Source organism: Prionailurus bengalensis, chromosome E4 (genome assembly GCF_016509475.1).
Source record: "Prionailurus bengalensis isolate Pbe53 chromosome E4, Fcat_Pben_1.1_paternal_pri, whole genome shotgun sequence".
Taxonomy (NCBI): Eukaryota; Metazoa; Chordata; class Mammalia; order Carnivora; family Felidae; genus Prionailurus; species Prionailurus bengalensis.
Window position 1 is genome coordinate 60108881 of NC_057360.1, and position 25289 is coordinate 60134169.

General features: G+C 51.4%; 1 protein-coding gene across 4 annotated transcripts in view; it reads left to right on the top strand.

Moving 5' to 3' along the window:
* The window catches only part of RXRG (retinoid X receptor gamma), a 44558-nt gene extending 20014 nt beyond the window's left edge, over positions 1-24544 (top strand). The window contains exons 1-9 of one of the 4 annotated variants that reach the window (XM_043569552.1): positions 1286-1523; positions 7433-7577; positions 9114-9293; positions 15239-15399; positions 15515-15644; positions 16954-17086; positions 18480-18571; positions 20415-20520; positions 24057-24544. In XM_043569552.1, the coding sequence (XP_043425487.1) occupies positions 7505-7577; positions 9114-9293; positions 15239-15399; positions 15515-15644; positions 16954-17086; positions 18480-18571; positions 20415-20520; positions 24057-24204 (1023 nt within the window). In that variant the 5' untranslated portion in view covers positions 1286-1523; positions 7433-7504 and the 3' untranslated portion in view covers positions 24205-24544. Of the gene's footprint in view, positions 1-1285; positions 1524-4561; positions 4725-7432; positions 7578-9113; positions 9294-15238; positions 15400-15514; positions 15645-16953; positions 17087-18479; positions 18572-20414; positions 20521-24056 lie in introns of those variants that run through there. The other 3 variants (XM_043569553.1, XM_043569554.1, XM_043569551.1) reach the window with 3 other exon arrangements.
* Positions 24545-25289: the final 745 nt, after the last annotated feature.

Below are 25289 nucleotides of genomic sequence, written 5' to 3' on the forward strand. Positions count from 1 at the left end.
CCGGGCACCTGGGTGGCCCAGTTGGTCAAGTGTCCGACTCTTGATTTCAGCTCAGGTCACCATCTCGCGGTTCTTTTTTTTTTTTTCTTTTGAAATTTTTAAAAACGTTTTATTTATTTTGAGACAGAGAGTGACAGAGCATGAGCAGGGGAGGGTCAGAGAGAGAGGGAGACACAGAATCCGCAGCAGGCTCCAGGCTCTGAGCTGTCAGCACAGAGCTTGACGCGGGGCTCGAACTCACGAACCGCGAGAGCATGACCCGAGCCGAGCCGAGGTCGGACGCTTCACCGACTGAGCCACCCAGGCGCCCCAACCGTCTCGCGGTTCTTGAGCGCGAGCCCCACATGGGGGCTGCCCCTCCTCTGCTCACTCACTCACTCTCTGTCTCAAAATAAATAAATCAAACTTGAAAAAAATGAAAGATGACTAATCAGTGCTCCTAAGGTGTCTCTTGCGGACGTGGCACGTCATGTGGGCAAATTGCAAGGCAGTGTCTTGTGGGCTATGGTGGGCTAAGAGCAGAACCGAAGGAGCAGAAGCCAAGGACTCCGGATCTTTCCAGGCGTGTGTTCCACGAGAGGAGCGGGGTCCAGACGGCCGGGGGATGGGCAGGTATTTATGCCAGCAGCGCTGGTGACACGTAGCCTTCAGAAGGTGAGACCCTGATGAGGTAGGTTTATTCACGCTCTTCCTTGTGAACGGACCCCAGGAAGGCAGGTCATAGCCAGCAGGCAAGAGACAGAAGGACACGTTGAGGCTCCGGGCTGCAAGGAAACTCTTGCTGGGGCGTTCGTGGTCCTTCACGTAACTACTCACGGGGACCGACTTTGCGTCTGGCGGTACCTGATGCTCTTGTCGGTTTGGGGAAAAGCGCGGAGCAAGGTGGCTAATGTCTTCACGTTCACGGCAGTTAGACCGCAGCAGGTGAGACGGAGACGAAACAAGCGAGCGAGGTGGTTTCACATAGCAATCGTTCTATCTGCGAAGAAGTGAGGCAGGGTGAGGTGACAGACAGTGACAGGGCCTGTGGGTGGGGAGTGGGCAAGGCCCCATCCTTCAAGGCTGCTTTTAGCAACCAGGCTCCGGTCTGATGGAGCCAAACCTAGCCGACACGTTCGGCTTCACAGCCGTGTGAGTGGCAGGGACGCTCGCTATTCCTGGACCGTATGTCTGTACAGAGGGATTGGGGTTGAAAGGTCAGCTGAAAGCTTCGGTCCTGGCCAACTGGGCTGTGTGCAGAGGCCGAGGCCAAGTTTCACTCCGGGAGCTATATTAAGCTTGCCAAGCTCTGGGGGAGCTCAGCGGCCCCGGGACACTGAACGGCGTCGTGGCCTCGGGCTCCAGACACGTTTCGCCTAATTAACCAGATGACACAGGACATCTAGGACCCTCGGTGTTAGCTGCGGTGAGTTGGACTCTGAACCACCTGGATAGACTGTCTATGCATCCTGCCTTCCTCGCCCAGGATGGGTCTGAGCGGGACCCGCACGGGAAGCGTGCTCCTCCTGTGACCTGGGTCTAGGGTAAGTGCAGTTTGCGGGGGGAGGGGAGGGGTGCTCTGGTGTGGGAGCAGCAGGGCCGTGTCTCCTGTTCCCTGCCCTGTCGTTCCGGTGCTTGACCAAGTCTTTCTGCTCTTGTGGGACTTTCATTCGTGAGGAGTAAAGAGAACTGAGCAGATACTCCGGACACGGGGACCGTGTAACCTTTCGCAAACCACTTAAGCTTATGTCTGTCCTCAGTTTCCTTTTCTCTTTCAGGGTAACATGCTTTATGAACATTAAAGGAGCTATGATTTATAAAGTCACTTCTTACGTGCTCTCTGGTGGCAGTAAGGTGGCATTATTATTATTATCATTATAATTATTATTATTATACCTAGGTGATACGCACCTCAGTGATTTACATTCTACCCCTATGGGATCTTTGCTCCCAGGGTATTCTCTTGCTGAGAGGTTCTAGAAAAGTTCATTTCAATAAGCATTCATTGAACCAGGCCCTGGAAGTGAAAAAAAAAAAAATTATAAGGATCTGTCTCTGCTGTGGGGCGCCTGGCTGGCTCAGTCAGCAGAGCGTGTGACTCTTGATCTCTGGGTTGTGAGTTTGAGCCCCACGTGGAGTGTAAAGATTACTTAAATAAATAAAACTTAACAAAAGAAAAAGAAAAAGAAAAAGAGTCAGTCTCTGCTCTGGGGAGTATTTAAGTTGAGGGAGCAATTTCCAGAAACACCAAATATGTGGTTGGGAAGATACTTATGCAGCTTTCAGACAAAATGATCAAGGCCACATTTTCCTGACTCTGTGTGTGTATGTGTGTGTGTGTGTGTGTGTGTGTGTGTGTGTGAGAGAGAGAGAGAGAGAGAGAGAGAGAGAGAGATCTGTTGCCTGCACTTGGAAACAAGCCCTGAAAGTTCTTGGAAGGCCCCTACCTCTTTCTCCCCTCCTGAACCCTGCTGCTGGACCTGGGTTCTGTCCCTGATAATTCCTGCTCGGGTAGTACTTTCCTTTCAGATTTTTATAGAGAATACTCAAATAATAAAAATTACAAATGTTGGAGTTGAAACAGACCTTAAAGGCCGTCTTGTTTAATGATTAAAAAAAATTAAGCCATGAAGTCTTGTCTCCAAGAGAAAGCATGTTTGGAAGGTTAATGTGTACATTTTCTTTCTTTTTAAAAAAAATTTTTTTTTAAGTTTATTTATTTATTTTGAGAGAGAGAAAGCATGAATGGGGGAGGAGCAGAGAGAGGAGAGAGAAAGAGAGAGAGAATCCCAAGCAGGCTCCTCACTGTCAGTGCAAAGCCTGATGAGGGGCTCAAACTCACAAACTGTGAGATCATGACCTGAGCCGATCGTTACTGAACCGACTGAGCCCCCCAGGTGCCCCCTAATGTGCATGTTACAAACAGGTGTGGGTGAACTAGGAGCAGATCTGAAGCCTTCTTGTTCACCTTCCCCGCTGCCCTGCCGCGCACACTCTGAGTTGGAAAACCCACCGATCTAATCTGTAGATGAGGCAAAGTGTCTCTGACGCAGTGACCTGGTCAAGATCACACAGTGAGGAGGAGGCTGGTCCCCACCAAACCCAGGGCTCCTCTCCCCCATGTAGAAGGCGCAGGCTCCTTACTCCTCATGACAAGGCCCTCTTCTAGATTAAAGCAGCGCCCCGTATACAGTCCGCTCCCTGGAAAAAGAGTGCCTGCCTGTGGCCTGGCAGGCCAGCCACGTCTCTGCGTTTAGTGGGATAATTTTGGCTGAAAGCAGCTCAGAAATGTGGGAGCTGATGTTCCGTGATGGCTCCGGGGCATCCAGGAAGCATTTGGTCCCTGGCCGAGTCTGCAAATGGAAGCCAGGCCAGTCAAGTGTGTTTCCACCCTGTTCTCGGGGAGCAGCCAGCCGCCTGGTGAACCCCCGCTCTGAAAAGTGCTCACTTCCGCGGGGCTGCTTCTAATGGAACCAGACAGCCAGGCGGGGGACTCGGGGGGCCAGGCAGCTAATGGGTTTGCGCTCTGGCGGGTTCCTCCTAGCCCGTCTGCCCTCGCTCGGAGCCCACACAAACCCTGAGCCAGTGAAGAGGCCAGTGGGTATCAGCCCTTCTGTCCCAACCCCTCCTTTCTGCCACCTGCCCACCCCCCTGCCCCCATGACCCAGGAAGAGAAGGGTGGAGGGGGGGCGGCCAGCTCCCAGCTGGGAGAGAGAGGGCTCCCCACCAAGGAGGTGGGCCAGGAGGCTCAGAGACTCGGAGTCTCCTGCCACAGCAAGACAGAGCTTGTGGTAAAGGACTGGTCTGGGAGCCCAGCGCTGGAGCTCTGGCCTGTTAGCCTGGGGAGGCTCCGCGTCTCCCCGGGCGGCTCTGACAGCCCCCGTGTCTCTCTCCTCCAGGCTTTCCTCGAGCTGCCCCCCCATTTATCTCCCCGAGTCGGAGTTTCGAGAGCAGGATTCCTCAGCCCAGAACCTCCAGTGGCTGCTCTTAATTGCTTCTCAAGATTAGATCCACTCTCCTTAGCTGGGCGGTCAGGCCTCAGGCCTCTGTCACAGCCCAGCCCCCGGCCTTGCCTCCCACCCACAGGAACCCCTGGGCTTCCCCCGGGGCCTTTGCTCTCAGAGCCTTTAGCCCGTGAGGGGCCCGTCCAAACCTGACCCACTTTTAAAGGCGGCCAAGGACTAGCTCCAATGCCACCACCTTCAGGAAGCCTTCCCAAATCTCCGTTGTTTGGGGTCTTTCCTTCCTAAACCATCCCAACTGACTTTTAATCTTGTCAATGGCCTTGAGGCGGTACTACATCCTCCTCCTTTCGGTATCCCCACGGTATTTCTGAACAAACACATGAATAAACCGCTCTAAGGCCTACTTCCCTCATCTGGAAAATAGAACGACCTCATAGGGCTGTTGCAAGGATTAGGAGAGCAGGGAGCAGCGTGGGGAGCTTTCTGTGGTGGGTGGGGCTAGCGGTGGGCGGGGCTCATGGTGGGCGGGGCTAACAGCAGCAGTAACGGTACCTACCGCTGTGTGACCGCTTTGGGCTGGAGACAGTGAGGCTGGTTCCACCGGTCCTGGCTGTGGAAGGAGGAGGCGAGTGAGCGTCTCTTGAGCCTCAGGGGATGGCGGCCTCCTCCTCATTCCTCCGTCTGAGGATTTGGGGACAGAGCCTCCTCAGTCAGCTAGCGGGTTCTTTCTCTAGGGTCGTCTGACCTGAAATGCTTCCATTTCATGGGTGGATCTAAGTGGTTAGTATCTGTGTCACTGAGGCACTCAAGGAAAGTTGTTGCCTAGAATTTACATCGACGGAAACCCCCCTCACCTGATTTCTGAAAAATAGACACGTCTAAATATGTCCCTTATCTGAAGTGATGATAATGTATTATGACAAGTTAAATAATTTTCTGACCACCCCCTGCTCACCCAAGAAATGGAATCATTTAACCCCTTTGGTGAATGTGGCCTCATTTACTACAGGATTCCCAGCACCTAATAGACTGTTGGCTTATAATAAACACTAGAATTCTTGTCTTGATCAACCAGATTTTATGGGAATGATAAAGGTCACAATTTATGGGACCCCTAATGTGTGCCAGGCACTGTGATGGGGATTTTACATCATTATCTCATTGAATCCTCCCAGTGACTACGTAAACTAGGTCTTACTAGGCTCATTTTCCAGATAAAGAAACTGAGGGTCGAATAAGATTAGTAACTTCTTTGAAGTCACGCAGCCAATAAGGGCAGCCTGGGAGTTGGTCCCAGTTCCCTGGGACTCCCAAGCCATGTTTTCCCACCATACCGGTGATTCCGAGCCCTGATGCACATAGCATTACCCAGGAAACCTGAAGAAAGGTCAGTACCAATGGCCATCTGACCCATTGGCTCAAAATTTCTGGGTGTGGATCCCTGGCATCAGTTTTTGTTCCAAGCTCCCAGGTATACATCCAGGGTTGAGAACCACAGTATGAGACCAAAACAAAGCCAAATACTGGCTACAAGTTCTAGATGTCCTGTCTTAGCCTTGTAAAGAGAGGTGGGAGGGGAGAGGAAGAGAGAGAGAATTCTCCCATCCCATGTGTGTTTTCACCCTTCACACAAATTAATTTTAAAAATTCCCGGTGACTTTGACTTTGAAGCAAGGAGCTGAAGGCTGTCTTGTGTTTTCCGCATCCCATAGAGCACTTGACCCAAGCCTCTGCCCATCTCCTGTGCTCAATAAATATTTGCTTAGTGAACTGAAAAGCTGGTAAATTTAAAAGGAACCTAACTCAGGCTGTGTTGTGTTTTATGTTTTATTGATCACTCCTTCTGTCCCAAAGGCCTTGAATAGAGAAACAAATCCTACCTTTGGTTTAGTTTAGGAATTACAGTCACTTTGGTGAGGCAGTATGATTTGAAATTCACACGGACCATACAGAAGTCTGTAGTCTGTGGAATCTCTCTGAAACTCCCAGATCCTTACCAGGTGCCTCTGCTGGACATTTAAACATACTCCCTAACCACCTTTGTTTGCGTTTACTTAACTAAGCGTTTTTCCTTTTGGCACATGTTGTGACTCTTCAGTGCAAGTGTGCAGTTTTGAGGAAGGAGAGATCTTCTAGGTTAAAAAATTTTTTTTTAATGTTTATTTATATTTGAGAGTGAGAAACAGAGCATGAACGGGGGAGGGGCAGAGAGAGAGACACACACACAGAAACCAAAGCAGGCTCCAGGCTCCGAGCTGTCAGCACAGAGTCCGACGTGGGGCTTGAACCCACAACCGTGAGATCATGACCTGAGCTGAAGTCAGACGCTTCACCGACTGAGCCACCCAGATGCCCCGAGATCTTCTAGGTTTTATATCTCCTTTCACAGTGCTTAGAATGTTGAGCTGTGTACATGGGCACTCAGAATTTCTGCTAATCGGATGACCTAGTCATGATCACTTAAGATTTCTTTGATGAATATGGAACACTTAGCGGCTTCTCGGTGATCTCCCCAGACACTGGGAGACTTGGAGGTGGTGGTGGTGAGGAGCTAATGTGAACGTGTGGTAAAAGACGAGGGATAGGAGGCACATAAAATTCATTTCTTCAGCCATCCAATCCAAACACACTGACTCCCCACCCTGGGTGCTGGGACCACGTCAGACACAGGGAGGACAAAGCACCCAGTCTCTGGCTGTACGGATTTTCCAGTTTCACAGGAAGATGGTCTGTTTCTTACATTCAAGTTCAAAACCACGAGCTGGGGCTTTCTGCCCAACTTTCTGGGTGCTACTGGAATAATTTGGGCATTTGGTTTGGCATCCTCTGTGGGTTCGTTACGGTGACGACTACACGTATCTTCTCTTCCATTTTACTGTGAACTCTTTAAGAATGTGCATTTTTTTTTAATTTTTCATTTTTTTAAAAGTGTGCGTTTTTAGACCTTCCCTTTGTACCCCAGCGCCTCGCACGGTGTCTCCATGGCGAGTACTCAGTGAGTGTCTATAGACTGACTGAATGGATTTGCATTTTTTGCTTGGTTTTCTTGGAGTCTAAATCTTTTGCCTAAGAGCTGTAGCTCCTCTTGGAGCACTGCTGAATAGACACACAGTAGTTTTACAGAATCTAAAAACACACAGCTGGCTTGTCCTAAGTGTGTCTGAAGCGTGTCCTGGGTGGATTTCTAGCTCTGACGAAACAGACGAGTGAAATGAGTGAAGGCAGAGCACTCCGATGATGTGTTGTGATTTTCGATTTAGGTTTTGGTGTCTAGGAATGATTTGGTTCCTCTCTGTCCCCCTTTCTCCCTCCCTCCCTTAAATTCATATCCCCCACGGACAGTTTTGGATACTCTGTACTTGGAAACCTCTTCTTGAAATAGAACTTGTTTTTTTTTTTTTCTCCCCGCAAGGATACCCCTGTTGCTTTTGGTCTCAGGCGTTGGGTCTGCCCTGGCTCTGTGTTTTATTGTGTGTTTTCTCTCGCAGCTAAATGTGGTCAACAGTGTCAGCATTTCAGAGGACATCAAGCCCTTACCAGGGCTTCCTGGGATTGGAAACATGAACTACCCATCAACCAGCCCCGGATCCCTGGTTAAACACATCTGTGCCATCTGCGGGGACAGATCCTCAGGTACATGTAGAAGCAGATGTCACTCTGGGGTGTCCCACACAGTGAGGGTCTCAGAGATGGCACCTGGTCCACTAACCACTTGGCTACATTGTACCCAGTGGAAGGAAAAGGGCCTTTTCGGATGGTCCAGCTTGGGGCCCAGGCTGTAAGTTTCTGCCGCTGCGCTCGTAGCCGGAAATCCGGATGAATTTAAAGTATGGTTTCGGTTTTAAGGATTGGCTTTGCAGGAAGCCCCTCCGTGGAGTTACTGTGTTGCATGTGTATCTGGAAGAGAGAAGCTGTTCTGATCAGTAGGTGTCTCTTTAATTGTTTTTATTGTATTTTATTTTTTATTTTTGTAATGTTTATGTTTATTGTTGAGAGAGAGAGAACAACAGAGCATGAGCAGGGGAGGGGCAGAGAGAGAGGGAGACACAGCATCCGAAGCAGGCTCCAGGCTCCGAGCTGTCAGCACAGAGCCCGACGCGGGGCTTGAACTCATGAACTGTGAGATCCCGACCTCGGCTGAAGTCGGACACTTAACTGACTGAGCCACCCAGGCGCCCCTCTTTAATTGTTTTTAAATGTTTATTTATTTATTTTTAGAGAAAGGAGGGGTAGGGGCAGAGAGAGATGAGAGAGAAAATCCTCAGCAGTCTCCTCCCTATCAACACAGAGCCAGACTTGGGGCTTGAACTCACGAACCATGAAATATGACCTGAGCCAACATCAAGAGTCAGACACTTAACCACCTGAGCCACCCAGTCACCCCCCAAGATCTTTATGTCATAAGCCTGCATGTCATATTATGCTGTAGAGATCATACACTAATTTATTCCTCCAACAAGCAGTAGCATCTAGAAAATCCATAACTCAGGTTCCTCGTCTGCTTTTCGGTGGGGCCCCCATGTCCTTGGGCCTCAATTATGGGGAAATATTAGGAAGGCTGAGGTTTTTTTCCCCCATTAGATAATACATCACAAGCATAAATATTTTTATTTATTATGTATACTAATGTCTTGAATGGAGACAGAACATTTAGCTTAACTAAACACAGGAGTTGCCTTAATAAAATAAATGTAAACAAAGCCTCGGGTCAAGACTTTTCTTTTTTTTCTTTTTTCTTTTTTTTAATATGAAATTTATTGTCAGATTGGTTTCCATACAACACCCAGTGCTCATCCCAAAAGGTGCCCTCCTCAATGCCCGTCACCCCCCCCTCCCCCCCCCATCAACCCTCAGTTTGTTCTCAGTTTTTAAGAGTCTCTTAAGACTTTTCTAATAATGCTCTCCGGAATTAGCCATTCCAGAGAGTGCCTTCCAGAGGGAAGACACAAGGAAGGGCACATTCATCCTGCTTAGTCTCCTTCCTGGGATCAAGCCTGCCTTCTCTGCCGGTTACCCTTTGCGGTCCCCTCCCCGGGCCCAGGTGACGTGCCAGTGTCCCTGGGGGGAGAGCCCCGGGGGCTCTTTTGAATGAAAGATCCAGACAAACACAAGGACGGTCTCCGCAGTGTTCATTTTCTTTTCTTTTCTCTTGCCTTTTCCTGGGAGCAGGAAAGCACTATGGTGTGTATAGCTGTGAAGGCTGCAAAGGCTTCTTCAAGAGAACCATACGCAAGGACCTCATGTACACGTGCCGGGATAACAAGGACTGCCTCATTGACAAGCGTCAGCGGAATCGCTGTCAGTACTGCCGCTACCAGAAGTGCCTGGTGATGGGCATGAAGAGAGAAGGTGAGGCCCCCGTCCCCTCGGGGGAGACCGCTTTGCGATTTCTCCGGGACCGCAGCCGGGCGCCCCCTGCCCAGGCAGCGAGCGCCCCAGAGCACAGAGAGCAGTGTCGCCTTCCTCCTCCCCCACTCACGCATCCTTGCCCTGGAGCTCGGGGACGGTCCCCCGGTCCCCCAGCCGGACCCTCTCCCTGGCTCTTCCGAGCCCTGGGAAGCCAGTCCTCGAGTCGGTTTCAGGGTCCCGGAGCGCAGCCCCACAAACGGAGCCTCTCTGGGAGGAGGTGGCCTCCCGCCTCTAATCCTCACCGGGGAAGCCCGCTGGGTTGAGTCGTCTCTCTGGGCTTTTATAACCCGGGGCTGCCACAGGTCCTCTGAGACTGGTGTATTCTGTGGTGTTGCGGGCAATCAGACTCGGCCTCCTCATTCAGAGAGACCCGCATGTGTAACTTCCACGTCTTTCCAGTTTACAGTGTGGCTTAGCTGGGCTGTATGGAATGAAAAAAAAAAAAAAAATCTGAAAGTGCTTTCTGTTCATTTAGAAAATCGAAAAGGCTTTCTGTTAAGTAACACAACTAAATCGAATTGGGCAGTTAATTAACGCACGAACTCAGGCAAGTACAAGTGTACGTGGTGAGCCTTCCTAGATTCAGAGTGAGGAAGTCTTGTCTCTGTCTGGGAACTAGGAACAAGGCATTTAGTCAGTCCCGGGAGACTCCTCATGCTTGAAGAACTTCTTTTCTCTGAGGAGAGGGGAGGCTGACTGGAAGGATCCACAAAGAGAAGGTCGTTGAGCCCCTTCTAGGAGAGAATGCTACCGAGAAGGAAAGAATGGCAGGCCTAGCATGTCTGAGGTAGACGGAGGGGGCCCTTTAGAGTAATTAATAGCCCTCATCATTCTGCAGCGGAGGAAACCAGTATGGACCGAGGAGGTGAGTTTTCCAAGGTCCCAGAGGTAGGTGACGAGCCCAGAGTGGGTCTTTGTGCTCCCAGATCAGAGCCCATCTGGAGTCTCCCCTCCTCCCGGGGTGCAGAGGGGTTCTGGTACGAAGATGGCCCTCACTCTGTTGTCTGACAGCAATCTCAAGGGGGCAGACCCAAACCCGGGCTCCTGATAATCTGCCCTCTTAGCCTGTTTGTTGCACAGTCCTCTCCATTTTAGGAAATAGCCGGTTTTTCAGTTGCTCAGATGAAAAACCGTTGGACTCCTCTTCCATGTGGGTGAAGAAACCTTGTCTCTCCCCCAAAATATGTCCAGAACCTCACCACATCTCACGACTTTAACGTAGCCAGCATAACCCAAGCCATTGTTACCTTCTGTATTAATCCACCCGGACTCCTAAGAACTCCCCCCTGTGTCCCTCTTTGTCTTCCTACACTCTTCAGAGCAACCAGTGAGGCTTTGAACAAGTGGGTCAGGTCAAGCCCTTTCTGCACTAGAACCCTCCAATGCCTTCCCTTCTTACTCAGAAAAAAAAAAAAAAAAGCAAAACCTTGGTTATGACTTCAAGGTTGTACATGATCTGACTGCCCCATGTCTCTCTGGTCCAGCCTTGCTGGTCTCTGCTGGGCCACCAGGGAAGCTCCTTCTCAAGGAGTGTGGCACTTGCAGTCTCTCTGCTTAGAGTGCCCTCTTCCCAGGTACCTGCATGGCTCCCTTCTTCTCCACCTTCAGACCTTTACTCCACTGTCAACTGTCTAGAATTGCATCAGCCACCCAGGACACTTCCTAGTCTGTTTCCTGCAGTGGTATCACTGTCTAACATGCTTACTTATTTAGTCTACTATCTGTTTCCACCAAGGCAAGATTTTTTTTTTCTGTTCCCCCCCCATCACTGCTATATCACCAGTGATTAGCACAAAGGAGGCACTTCATAAATAATTACTGAATGAGTGGATGAGTAGTTTAAACTGAATATTGGAACCAAAAGTTTTAGTAATGCAGGAGCTTCTAAAAGGACTCATCCCTCCCTCCCTCCCTCCCTTCCTCCCTCCCTCCTTCTCTCTATCCATCCCTCCCTCCCTCCAGCCATCCATCCCTCCCTCCCTCCACCCATCCATCCCTCCTTCCCTCCCTCCCTCCATCCACCCATCCATCCATCCATCCATCCATCCCTCCCTCCCTCCACCCATCCATCCCTCCATCCATCCCTCCATCCACCCATCCATCCCTCTATCCATCTATCCATCCATCCATCCATCCATCCATCCATCCATCCATTGACCCATCCCGCCATCTATCCATCCATCCCTCCATCCACCCATCCATCCCTCCATTCATCTATCCATCATTCCATCCATCCACCCATCCCTCCCTCCCTCCCTCCCTCCCTCCCTCCCTCCCTCCCTCCATCCATCCACTCATCCCTCCATCCTTCCATCCCTCCCTCCATCTATCCCTCCACCCATCCATCCCTCCATCCATGCCAACATCCACCCATCCATCCCTCCATCCATCTATCCATCCTACCATCCATCCAGTATTAACCGAATGCCTGCCTCATGCTCATGTCATCCTTGCCTTCAAGGAATCAATGATTTATAGAGCAGAACACATGAGGAAAAAAATCAGCTGGTGGAGGCTGTCTTCTCTTCACCAAGATAGACTTGATACTCCTTAAGCTTCTGCCACCATGATGGTCAAACATAAGATTAATGACCCCCAAAGAAAGTCTCACATCAGCAAGAGCTTGTTTGCTGCCAGGGTCACATTTGCCTCCCAGGACAGATAAGTTTCAGGTTGACTTGGAAAAATAATGGTTTTCCTGATGCAGATGAGATTGAGTTAAAGGAAGGTGAAAGCCTTCAGTCAGAGAAGTGGCCATTTCTATTGCTTCACCATCTGTCTCTCAAAACTCAGCCTCAGCGGCCCTCAGCTCCATTACAGTCAGAGTGGTTGGTGCACAGGTCACATGGTGGGAAGTGTGGCTCTTTCGTTAAAGTAAGGCAGACAGGGACTTGTGAATTCTAAGGGCCTGGGAAGTCCTTCCTGTAAACTTGGCACTGTTCTGATTCTTTCATGGACAGGTGTCTAGTTTTGGCTTCTGCATTTTTGAGAAGAATGTGGAGAAATGAGGAGTAATGAAGAGCTGAGTAGTGAAATGTAGGAGGGGAAAGAGGCTCCTAGAGAAATTTCTAAAGGAATTGGTACTATTTACCCTGATGAAGAGAAGACAAAGGAGCGAATCAATTCCTCATCTGGCTGCATGAAGGGCCATTTCCAGAAGGCTGCCTGACAGCCTTTCCTTCACCCCTATCGTTTCTGACCTCAATGTACAGAACTGGGGGCTCAGGTTGGACACTGCCTTGAAGACAAGAATAACAAAATTCTGGAACAGTTAGCTGAGAGAAACGATCAAAAACAGGTAGAAAAAGATGGAAGTGGAATGGGCTCGGAATGTGTCTGCCAGGAGCCAGGGGCCAGGACCCATTGCCTTTTTAGGGTGCCTAATGGGGAAGCGGGAGTGGCCATTGATATTCTCGGATGTGACACCTTTGTTTCCTGAAAGAAGAAACAGATTCTAAGAGTCTGGGGAACTGCCTAAGATTCCATGGTGAGCTAGTAGCAGAACTGATACAGGACTGGGGCCCTCTGACTTCCAGGCGACCACACAGTCCTCAGGGGTCTTAGGGGAAGTCCGTTTCCATGATATCTGGTCATTTAATACAGTTTGGGTAGATAATGGACTACTTTTGTGGCAATTAGTGGGTAGTATTCGATATCCCCATGAGCCCTGTGTGGTCTTTATTAGTACCACTAGCCCAGAGCCTCAGAGGTGGTACAGGGGGGTGAGAGGTGGGCTCAGAAGGCCATCAGCCTGGGTCTACATGTTGGCGCCATTTTTTCTTAGCTCTGTGACCTCTGGCAGGTTACATAACTACTCTGTGGCTCATAGTCCTTGAGAGGGTGATTATGGGGATTAAATGAAATATCATCTGTATAAAGTGTTGAGCATAATTCCTGACAGAGAAAAGAATTCAATAAATTTTGGTTATTATAGAGCATGTCCAATAAATACATGTTGGGCTAATGGATAAAGTTCTGTCCCAAGGCAGGAATTTGGTACCATGTTAGATCACCCAGTGTCCCCTGGATATATCCTGAAGTATGTTGTAGGGCAGGCTCAGAATGTCGGCCACATCGAAGGTTTCTTCCAGCAACAGATATATGACTCCTCTTCTGTGACAGTAAGATTTACGGCACAGAGTGGAGAGGGGAAGAGCAAAGGATCCCTCACTTAATGGCAAGATTGGAATTAGAATCTAATTCCCAGAAGCCAAGGTTATTTCCTTTGAAGCTTGAAGGTTATTCTCCTTCCGTGTTACAAATCCACAGAAGAAATCAGTTGAGGACCGCGGAAGGAACTTCACTGAGTTTGCTTTTTCCCCATCTTTTAAAATCGAGGCAAATAGAAGCCTATTAAAGAAATTAATCTTAAAGAAATTAATACCAGAGGCATTCAACTTTAACCAGCAAATCCAGCTGATAATATAAATACATATGTGTCTGTATGCTGTCCGAGAATGAAGACTGACAGAGTGGAGAGGAAGGAAGGATAAGGGAGAAAGAGAAACTAGGAGTTGGAGCAGACATCTAAAGGCTCCTTGGACTCCAAGGTGCATGACTTTTGCTCTCTTCTTTCCTAATTTCTCTTCATTCTCTCTCTCTTCTGTTTCTTCTTTTTGCCACTGCCCTCCTTTATTCTCTCTTCTATTTCTCCCTCCACTCCTTCCTTCCTGCCCTCCCTCCCTCCCTCCGTCCCAACCACTGAATATCATTCTCATCTTGAGGCATTTTGATGTGTCTCTACTGGAGACTTTGGAGTGTGAGTTGTGTTTTTGTAGGCATAGCCTTCTCTGACCTACCTTGGAAGGTCACTGATATCACTTGCATGACAAACTGGATGTCCAACGTCTGATTCCGGCTCATTCTACAGCCTTTGTGCCATCGGGGGTGGGCCCCAGGGGAGGAAAGGACAGAAGCTGAAGGGTAGAAGTTGCTAGTGAAGTAGCTATCACTGAATTCCAGATTAGCCACCGGCTTCGAATATAATTTTATTGATTCTTGGGATTAAAAAAAAAAGCGTACCAATATTGAATTTTGCTCCTTAATGCTGGGGAAAGGAAGATGGAAACCACAGCTTTGTAGATTATGGAAACTAACCCAACAGAGAGTGTTTGTCAGTGAAGAGGACAGAATTGGCAAGGGGGTCTGCCTGGCATCCTAATGCATGGACGCTTAGGGTTCTGGGGGTTAGAACGAACTTCGATAAAAAAAAAACCCTAAGTTTGGGGAGGCTGAGATGATTCCAGTCCGCACCTCTGCCTGCCTACCCTTCCCCACCCCCCAAACCAGCCGCTGATTCTGAAATGTCATCTAGGTGACATTCCTCCACCTCCTCACTTACTAAATACCCTCATGGCTCCCTGAAGATCTTCCCTGACAAGTCGGATCAGGTGATGTTGTGTTCAGGCTGGTGCATTAGGGGCAGACCTAATGGGACGTGAATGCCAAGGCTGATGCATAGGACCTGACAGAGGGATTTTCCAAGTAATGTCCTTGCCACTTAACTATCGCATGCCCGCAGCTTATTAGAGGTAGCAGCTAGAGGTAAAGTCCAGGAGACTGAAGAGAGATCATGGAGAACGTGGCTCATTAAAAGAGAGGGCAGAATCAGAGGTTATTAAAATTTTAAATGCAGACTTTTTAGACTGGTCACCATAACGAACGGGAAAGGATGCGAACTAAAAAACCCACAGTTCTGCCCACGCATAAGCCAATCGCTTTCCTTTCTTTGTTTTGTCTGTCAACATCGCAACCCCTCTGGTCAGGGACCACAAGGACACCCACATGACAGATGAGGAAACTGAGGCTCGGCTCCGGTAGGTAACTCGCTTTCCCACAGTTGTCCTGGGCACGTGGTAACATCTGCCTGTCCTCTCGTGTGCCAGCTGTGCAAGAAGAAAGGCAGAGGAGCCGGGAGCGGGCCGAGAGTGAGGCCGAATGTGCCAGTAGTGGCCATGAAGATATGCCTGTGGAGAGGATTCTAGAAGCCGAGCTTGCTGTTGAACCAAAGACGGAATCCTATGGTGACATGAATATGGAGAACTCGGTCAGTGGTCTTAGACCTCCACCCGCCTCCCACTTCTTTCTTGGGCTGGAGATGGGTGAGGGGTGGACAAGAGTCCTGGAATCTGCCCCTCACAGGGCTTTGGGTTTTTTCTTAGACGAACGACCCTGTCACGAACATATGCCATGCTGCTGATAAGCAGCTTTTCACTCTTGTCGAATGGGCCAAGCGCATCCCCCACTTCTCTGACCTCACCTTGGAGGACCAGGTCATCCTGCTCCGGGCAGGTAAAGGACATCGGGGCTTGGGTTTCCTTGGGCCAATCGCTTGGGCTGCCATTTTGAAATTACCCTTGGGATCCTAAAGCAAGTCACCCAATGAGGCTGTAACCGATCCAAGCCGTGTGCCGTGTTGAGGACAGGATAACCCCATCCAGGGTTAGTCTTTATATATTAATTATAGGCTCTTAAGTTTGGGTGGCCCTCCCCCAAACCCTTTATTCCCAAATGAAACATTGTTAATGGAGGGTGAGACTCTTCTTCCGTGTAAATTTTACCGTGGTTTTATAATTGGCATTTAATTTTCAAATACAGTTAAGTCAGTTTTATTGATGACAGTCCAAAGCAGTGTTGTAAAATTGGAAAATAGAGGTTTTCCCATTTCACAGGTGGGATGAGAGAAGCCAAGGATTTTTTTTTTTCTCAAGCTTATTTATCCAGGGTTCCTTCCTTTTTTTTTTTTTTTAAGTTTATTTATTTATTTTGAGAGAGAGAGACAGAGTGTGAGCAGGGGAGGGGCAGAGAGAGTGAGAGGGAGACACAGAATCCGAAGCAGGCTCCAGGCTCTGAGCTTTCAGCACAGAGCCCTACTCAAGGCTCGAACTTCCGAACCGTGAGATCCTGACCTGAGCCGAGGTGGGACGCTTAACTGAGCCACCCCGGCGCCCCCAGGGTCCCTTCCTATTTTCAGATTCTGTGTGCTATATTCTCTCTCGGCTTCCATTTCTGGAACATTGTGCAGCTGACATGTGCCACCGCTCTCCTCTGTCACCGCGCCAGCAGGGAAATTTCATAAAGATTGGCTAAGCATTGGAAGCCAGTCCCCTCACTTCATCCCTGTTAGATAATGAAGAGTCTCTGAGTGTTGACTGAAAGCTACACGCTGTGCTGAGTCCTGCCAGACAGCGAACACCAAAGAAATAAAACTGAGTTGTCAGGTGCTGGGGGCAGAGGTATCCTCACTTTATCCACCGTGGCAGCTAACATGTTGACGATTACCTGTGAAATGTTCAACCCGTATTTGTCGATTGACTGGGATGGGGGAGGAGCAGTGTGCTGATCCTCAAGCTGCCATTCTGAGCTGTCCTGGGGGAGACTGGGGGGGAGAGGGGGGAAGTGCAGAGCCATGAGTCAGGGGACCCCCGTCTTATCCTGTTTCTTCACTCATGAGCTGTATCGTCTGGAGCTGGTTTTTAACCTCCTTGGATTTCTGTTTCTGCTTTTGTTATACGGGGGCGACAATTCGTGCCTCGGATGATGATTGGTGAAGCGAGAATGCGGTCAGTTTTCCCTCAAGGCCTCCTCCTTCTCCTTGCAGGGTGGAACGAACTGCTAATTGCCTCCTTCTCCCACCGCTCCGTCTCCGTGCAGGACGGCATCCTTCTGGCCACCGGCTTACATGTCCACCGCAGCAGCGCCCACAGCGCTGGGGTCGGCTCCATCTTTGACAGGTGGCTCTCGTCTGCTTCCAGTGCGTGCGTGTGCGCGAGCGTGCCTGTGTGTGCGCGTGCCTGTGCGTGCGCGTGCCTGTGCGTGCGTGTGCGCATGCGCGCCTGTGCGTGTGTGTGTGTGCGCGCGCCTGTGCATGTGCGCGCGCGTGCCTGTGCGTGTGCACGTGCGTCAGGTGCCGTGGGCGTGTGGGTGTGTGGACCTGCGGGCAGCGCTTGGATGTAGGATGGTCCACCCACACATCTGCACGGGGCAAGAAGCGGAGACCATGGAACACATCGGAACATAGACCAAGGAAGGAATGACAGGTGGCTCTCGTTTGCTTCCAGGGCGTGTGTGTGTGTGTGTGTGTGTGCCCGCGCGTGTGTGGATTACAAGAAAGGTTGAAATGACGAGATGGAGGTGGAGCCAGGCAGGGGCCAGCACGGTTGCTGGAGCAGGAGGGTGAACCTGTTACCTCTGCGGGTTTCCAAAGGAGAGACTGGATCGTTGACATGACCCGGGGGCGGGGTGGGGAGGTTGAACTGCCAGGGGGCCGGGATGGAGGTAAGCAGCCAGGACCTGACTTAGGGAGTCGGGGAAGATGAGCTGAGGTTTTTGCTGGACTCGGTCGCAGGGTCTCTGGGGAAGGGCCGCAGCAGGAGCGGACCCACTTGGGTCAGGCAGCAGGAGCCCCAGCCTGGCGTTCTGCGCCTTAAGTGGTGCTGACGGAAATTTAAGGCATGTGATTCAGAGAGATGAACGGAATGAGTAGGGATGAATGATGTGGGGCAGGGGGACGGGCAGCTGGTAACGACGAGGATAGGGTTGAAAATAGCCTCAGGGCCGGGGCCCTGTGGCCCCTTCCCACCCTCCGTTGTAAATGGATTTCCAGGCCACGTGAATGTCCACCCAAGGCGTCTCTACTCCCTCCCTGCCCTTTCCCACAACACGCAGAGGCCATGCAGGGACCAACACGGTCTTTGATGGACTCCGCCGTCGTCATGGAGATTTCCACCCTCTCCCTGGAGGCTGCCCTCTGCTGTGTCCCTCTAGACGGGCCACCCCTCACCCTGCTTAGCCTGTTACCTTTCTACTGATTTCCAGTCCTCCAGGCTGCCTTTCCAGCACCGCCCTCCCCTGCAACCCCCAGAGTTCACTGCTTCCCCCTCGGTGCTCCCTTGGACTTTGCTCACGGCTTTGTGTTGCTGCGCGTTGTTTCCCTGTTTCCTCAGTGAGACTGGGAGCTCCTGGAGCTCGGGGACGGCACCCTCTTCGTCTCTGCGCCCCTAGCACCTGCCGCGTCATCTGGGACACGGGATGGGGACATAAGGAGCGTGGGGTGCGTGCGTCTCATCCGCCCCTGGCCTGGTGTTCACGGTTTTCTCATCGCCTGTCATTGTGTCCTGTGAACAGAGTCCTGACTGAGCTGGTCTCCAAAATGAAAGACATGCAGATGGACAAGGCGGAGCTGGGGTGCCTGCGGGCCATCGTGCTGTTTAACCCAGGTGACTGGGCAGTGGTTCGCCCTCCTCCGAGCTCGGCCGCGGCGCTCCCGCGTTCTGACGTCCCCCAGCTCAGCTGAGGCAGAGCAGGCAGGGCCGGGAGTCGATCCTTCGTGGTTCCGACTCCTAGAGCCTGTCTTGCGGGCGTCTTGAAGGAGCACGGAGTGTGCATATTTGGGGACGAGTGGGGAAGGCGACAGTGGCCCGGGGTCACGGTGAAGGAGGTGGTCGGAAGGATCAGATTTGGCGGACAGTTTTAGGCAAAGCCGGTGGGGTTTGCGGAGGGATTAGAGATAGAGTGTGAAAAGAGAGGTGTTAAATATAATTCTCAGGGGTTTTGGGTTCATTTTCCCGAGTTATCGTGAAAATGGAGTTTTATTTGCTGACGTGGGGGATCCTAAGGGTAGGGGGGGTAGGAATTAGGACCTTGTCTCTGGACATGAAAACCTCAGGTGGACATGTAACAATGTGGATGGAAGGAGAGTGTATTGTGCTGAGCAAAATGAGTCAGTTAGAGAAAGACAGATACCGTATGATTTCACTCGTATGTGGAACTTGAGAAACAAAACAGATGAACACAGAGGAAGGGGAGCAAAAATAAGTAAACACAGAGAGGGACGTGAACCAGAAGAGACTCATAAACACAGAGACCAAACTGAGGGTTGCTGGAGGGGTGGTGGGTGGGGGGGATGGGCTAAATGGGTGATGGGCATTAAGGAGGGCACTTGTTGGGATGAGCACTGGGTGTTTTTAAATTAAAAAGTCAATCTCTGGGGCGCCTGGGTGGCTCCGTCGGTTAAGCTTCCGACTTCGACTCAGGTCATGATCTCACGGTTCGTGGGTTCCAGCCTCGTGTCAGGCTCTGTGCGGACAGCTGGGAGCCTGAAGCCTGCTTCAGATTCCATTTCCCTCTCTCTCTGCCCCTCCCATGCTGGTTCTCTCTGTCTCAAAAATAAATAAACATTGAAAAAAAAAAACCCATTACTTAAAAAAAGTTTTTCAGATGGATAGTAGACATCCAAGAGTAGCTGTCCAGGAAGCTAGTGTTCGTGAGTCTGGGACTCAGAGGAGAAGTCAGGACCGGAGATGTGCCTTCGAGAGCTGTCAGCCTCTACCGGGCACACGAGACTCTGAGACAGGTGTGAGCTCACGTAGGGGGTCAGTGCAGTGGGGCAGAGAAGGGGGCTGGGCAGAGGTGGGCCCAGGGGTGCACCCTCACGTAGGGGCTGGGGAGAAAAGGAAGAACCAGCCAAGGAGCCCGAGACAGGCCAGTGAGGGGCAGGGAGAGAAGTGGAGGAGTGATGTCCTGGTGGCCCAGGAAAAGAAGCGATTCAAGGAGGAGGAAGGGATGGGCTTCCTCACATGCCGCTGGGGGTCAGGAAGGATGACCATTCAGAATTTCATGGTGACTTCTGCACAGGCTTCAGCCCAGGAATCAGGCGGTTCGTTAGCTGATACGGCACGTGAGTGGATCTGGCTTTTGTACCATCTCGTCATTCAGTCCGGGCTTAGCACATGGGAGGCACTCGGTAAATGTGGGGATGCAATCGTTCTAGAATGAGCGGATAGAGTAAAACTCTCCTCCTTGGAGTCGGTAGTGGCTGCCTTTGGCCATCAACGGCGTTTTCAGCCTTTGCTCCAGGAGTCTATTGGGTGGACTGGGCACAGAGAGGGAGAGCTGGGGGGCCCAGGGGACCAGCTTGGTGTCTTTCACTGTTGTTCCCCACCCAGGGCGTCTCTATCTAGTAACTCTTGGGGCAGAGGCCAGAGTGAACGGGGACAGCCTCTCTGGAAGGGTGTCCACCTGAGATGTGTCCCCACAGGCTAAATCAGTCGTCTTTTTCAGATGCCAAGGGTCTGTCCAACCCCTCGGAGGTAGAGACTCTGCGAGAGAAGGTTTATGCCACCCTCGAGGCCTACACGAAGCAGAAGTATCCGGAACAACCTGGCAGGTGAGAGAGAGAGTGCGGGAAGAATCTAATGGCCAAGGTGAGGCCTCTTCCTGCCCTGCATACCTGGTAACGTGCAGCAGGTGCCGTCTAGGGTTTTCAAGTATTCTTTAATCTTTCTAACGAGCTGAAAGCTGCCGAAACATTGGCTCCGTGACACCAGAGATCCTGTCCTGTTCGCCGTTCCCCGCTCTAATGTTAGAGCCTAAAGCAGTGCCGGGCACATAGTATAGGGCTGTAAATGTTGCCCAGACGAGCAAATGCAGAAATGAAGGAGGGTCTCAGTGTCTCCAGTTTCTAGCGAGGCACCAGGGCCCGGAAAGGGTAAGGCACTTGCACCGGCATCGTGGAGCTGGTGTGCAGTGGGGCTGGGAGGTGAACTCAGGTCTGTCTGGCTTCAGAGAGCTTGTGCTTTCCAGGGCCGCTGCCTGGCTTTCTGCTCTGCCCCCGCGGGACAAGACGAATCCTACATTTTGGGGGTATATATTTTTCCAGTATTTTTGTGTGTCAGTGCATGTGTGCACAGAAACGTGCATTTACAGACATGAAATCGTACAGTTTGGTGTATTATTTTCCTTCTCTTAGCCGTTTTTAGCTACTTTATCAGATGCCGAAAGGTACAAAATTATCATTTTCAGTGATTCTGTAACGTTTCATGGGGTGGACGGATCTTAATGTATTTAGCCATTGGCCCGTGGAACATTTAGGTTGTTTCCGCTGAATGTTACTTTCAAAACTTTGGAATTTACCCGTTTTCCTAGGAACGGGCCTGCCAGGGGGTCCCGGCTGCCTCCTTGTTGGCCGGACTGGGGTGGGACCTGGAAGGGCAGGGAAGGGGGTGTAGAGGTGGGGCCCCCTCGTGTCCCCGGGGTGTGTCCGGCACAGCCTGGACAGAGGGGGACCACCCTGAGGATGAGCAGGTGCATCGGGGATGTCACTTGGTTCAGGCAGGTAGGTAAGCGTGCCGAAGGCTGGTCACCTCGGCTGGGCAGGAACAGGTGGAAGGAGGGCCGGGCACGGCCGGGTGCTCTCCGTGGTACTGGGCTGCCACTCCCTGGAAACACTTCGGAAGTGCGCTTTGCTCCAGCGAAGCAGAGATCAGAACTCAGGAGGACGCAGGCACATTGTCTCTCTCTCGCGGCAGGCACCTCAAAGGCTGTGGCTGCCGAGCACGTGAGGGAGGCACGCGGCGTCTGTCCCCAGGGCTGTGGCCCTTCACGGGTGTGTTGGTTTCCAGTCCCGATCTCAGCCCCTAAGTCAGGGCCAGTCAGCTGAGACAGCAGTCCCCTAGTGTATTTAGCATTTTGTGGATTGTAAAACGCGGGCATCTTTAGAGCGAACGATACATTTTCAGAGTTCTGTCTCAGCCTCTCTTTGTACTTTGCAGAGAAGCCATTCCCTTCATCTAATTCCATAAAAGTCTTTCGTGGTAGAGTCAGGACCAGGAGCTCAGCCTTTACCTAAATGGCTCTTCCTGCTTGGGGACGCCCTGCAGAACTTTCTGAAGGGTTGTGTGGCCTTGGGTTAGACTGATTTTTCTTAAAAGAATTTTTTTAACATTTATTTTTGAAAGAGAGAGACAGAGCGTGAGCAGGGGAAGGGCAGAGGGAGAGAGAGAGAGGGAGACACAGAACCCGAAGCAGGCTCCAGGCTCTGAGCTGTCAGCACAGAGCCCGACTTGGGTCTCGAACCCACAAACTGCGAGATCATGGCCTGAGCCAAAGTCAGATGCTTAACCGATTAAGACCTTTAATGTTTCTAGGTAAAGAAGTAATCCCGATTTTTTGTAGATGGTGCCATTTTATTTTTCTTATATTGCCCCATTTCTTTGAAACTTCATGTGGCCTGAATATAGAAACATACACGTTTTCCAGGAGCATTAAAATTCCAACTTGAAACTCCCCCCGTGAACTCATGTTGTGACGCTCCGTGAAGAGCCAGCCTGACCAGAGTCTCTGATTTCAGGCCGGGGTGACCGATAGGATTTCGGTCCTTGTCCCTTCGTTGGAAGTTATGAGTGACTGGATTGCCAGTTATTATTAATAACATTAAAAATCAGCTTTATTGGCAAAAAAAGGATTTTGAGAGATGGAGAAAGGCCACCGAGGCAGGTTGGAAAACAGCAAATCGAGGGGACCCAGGAGGATGTGCAGATGTGAGGCTAGTTCACACACAGGCCTCTCTCCCTGCGGTGAACCTCACAGCCAAGGTCCTTGGTTGTACAGGAATGTGCAGCACACGCACGTGAGTGCATGCGTGTGAGAGAGCGTGCACGTGTGCGGGCACGTGAGTGTAGGAGAATGTGTGTGTGCGTAGGTGGGCGTGTGCACAAGCTCATGTCTGTGAGGGTGGGTAAGAGGGTGAGTGTGTGTGCACACACGTGTATGTGTGTGACACGTGTGAGGCAGGTGTGGGTGAGTGTGTATAAGGGTGCGTGAGACTGTGTGAGTGGGTCTACCTAACGTGTGTCAGGCGCGAGGGTGTGGGTGTGCACGTGTGTGTGCATGCGTGCCAGTGGTGGGGTTGTGTGGTGTGAGAATGAGAATGTGTGTGTTTGCACACGTGTGTGTCGTGTCCCTACACTGCCCTCGGGGGCGAGACTAGTATATTCCACCCCACTCTCCTCCTGCTTAAAGGAAGCACCTCCTTCGCGTTGGTAACAACTGCTTGCGAGCTGGTAACAAACCTTGGTGACTCCCCCCCCCGCCCCGCCCCCCCCCCGCCCCCTCCCCCCCCCCCCCCCCCCCCCCCCCCCCCCCCCCCCCCCCCCCCCCCCCCCCCCCCCCCGCCATGGTCTGTTGGGGGAGGGGTGGTGAGAGGAAAGGCGGACTCAGCCGCCGGCCCCGCCCTCGCTCACCTCGTGTTCCAGAACCTCCCGGGAGGCCTGGCAGTGCCCCAGCAGGTGCCCCCACATGCACGTGAGTGGCGACGGCCACCGCAGGTCAGCACAGCCGTGTCTCCTGCTCCGTTCCCGGCATCCCCGCAGGCCTTCGCAGGCAGCCCCGGGTGGGGTGGGGACGTAGGGAGCCCCAGCTGGTTGGTGGGAGATGAGCCAGAGCCTGGCTCTTGCTCCTGCCCGGGATCCCGGGACGTGGGCGCAGGTTTCAGAACACTCTCAAGAGGCCACAGGGTTCGGCTTCCCCTTTAAAAAACTCCATTGCGGGGGCGCCTGGGTGGCTCAGTCGGATAAGCCTCCGACCTGGGCTCTAGGTCGTGATACCACAGTTGGTGAGTTCAGGCCCCGCGTCAGGCTCTGTGCTGACAGCTCGGAGCCTGGAGCCTGCTTCGGATTCCGCGTCCCCCCCTCTCTCTGACCCTCCCCTGCTCACACTCTGTCTCTCCCTCTCTCTCTCTCTCTCTCTCAAACATAAATAAACATTAAAAATTAAAAGTCCATTGCTGAAGCTTCCTAGGAGTAGAGCTTGTCTAGCCACCCCAGTGTCCCCTTCCAGACTCTCTCTCCCACGGGGAGACCAGACGAACTGGAGCGGCCACCGGGCTCCTGACGCCCTTTCGCCCCCCACCCTCCGCCCCTGCAGGTTTGCCAAGCTGCTGCTGCGCCTCCCGGCCCTGCGCTCCATTGGCCTGAAGTGCCTGGAGCACCTGTTTTTCTTCAAGCTCATCGGGGACACGCCCATTGACACCTTCCTCATGGAGATGTTGGAGACCCCGCTGCAAATCACCTGAACGCCCCCAGCCGCAGCCCCCCCAGCCTGGGACTACCCCTGGGCGGGTGTGTGTGGACCCCCCACCCTGCACACGTCCCGCCGCCTCCCGCCCTGACCCTTTCCCGTTCCAATAATGTGATGCTTACAATAAAGAAACCTTTCTACACGTGCGACTTTTATAGGTGGTTTTGTACAGATGTTAAAGGAAACCCTTCTTTGCAATCTGAGGGGCTGGGGATCTTTCTGGAAGTTCTTGGAAAAACTCACCAAGCCTCTGTACATATAATTGGTTTAAATTATTTTTTCACTTGCCATGGAAAGCAAACGAGCGAATAATAAAATAATATATATGATGTTGACATTGCCTGGAGCACGGGGTGTGTTATTGTTATGGGGGGAAGTTTTCTCAGCTGTGGGAAGAAAGTTGTTCGGGGCTGGGGAATGGGGGTGTGGCCCTGAAACGGTAAATCAGTCCCACCGTTCGTTCGGCAGCCTGAGTCTAAGCTGTCCCCAGCTAGCTTAGCCCCTGGCGAGAGTGGTAAGACACATTGTCTTTCAGAATGAGCTTGCTTTGTTTTTTCTTCCCTCCTTCCTCCTAAGAATAACGAGTACAAACAGCCTTGTCCTGTTTGAGAGCAGTTGAGCATAAGGCCACGAGAAGATGCTATCTGGATGGAGGAAGATTCTGGGATCAGGACAGTTGATAGGGGGTAGTAACAAAGGAAAGGAATTTTCTGTTGTTAACTGGCAACATTAGCAAAACGACCAGAGAACATCTAGTTTGTTTTCCATCATTATCTGGCCCTACATAGCCTATTCTTAAAAGGGAAAGAGGAAACCTCTCCCAGCATTTAGCCTCTGAGTGATTTCCTTGTGGTCCTAGAGTCCTACTGTCTGCTGGACAGTGAGCTCCTTGAGGGCCATGTCTGATACCACAGCTAGACTACACACACACACACACACACACACACACACACACACGTATATATATATCCCATCTTCCTTGAGTCACCTTCCTGCCATCTACAGGAACAGGACTTAATGGATACACAAATCTGTGCTGTGCTTTACATGACACCTGCTAGGGCTGTGCAGTGTACAACA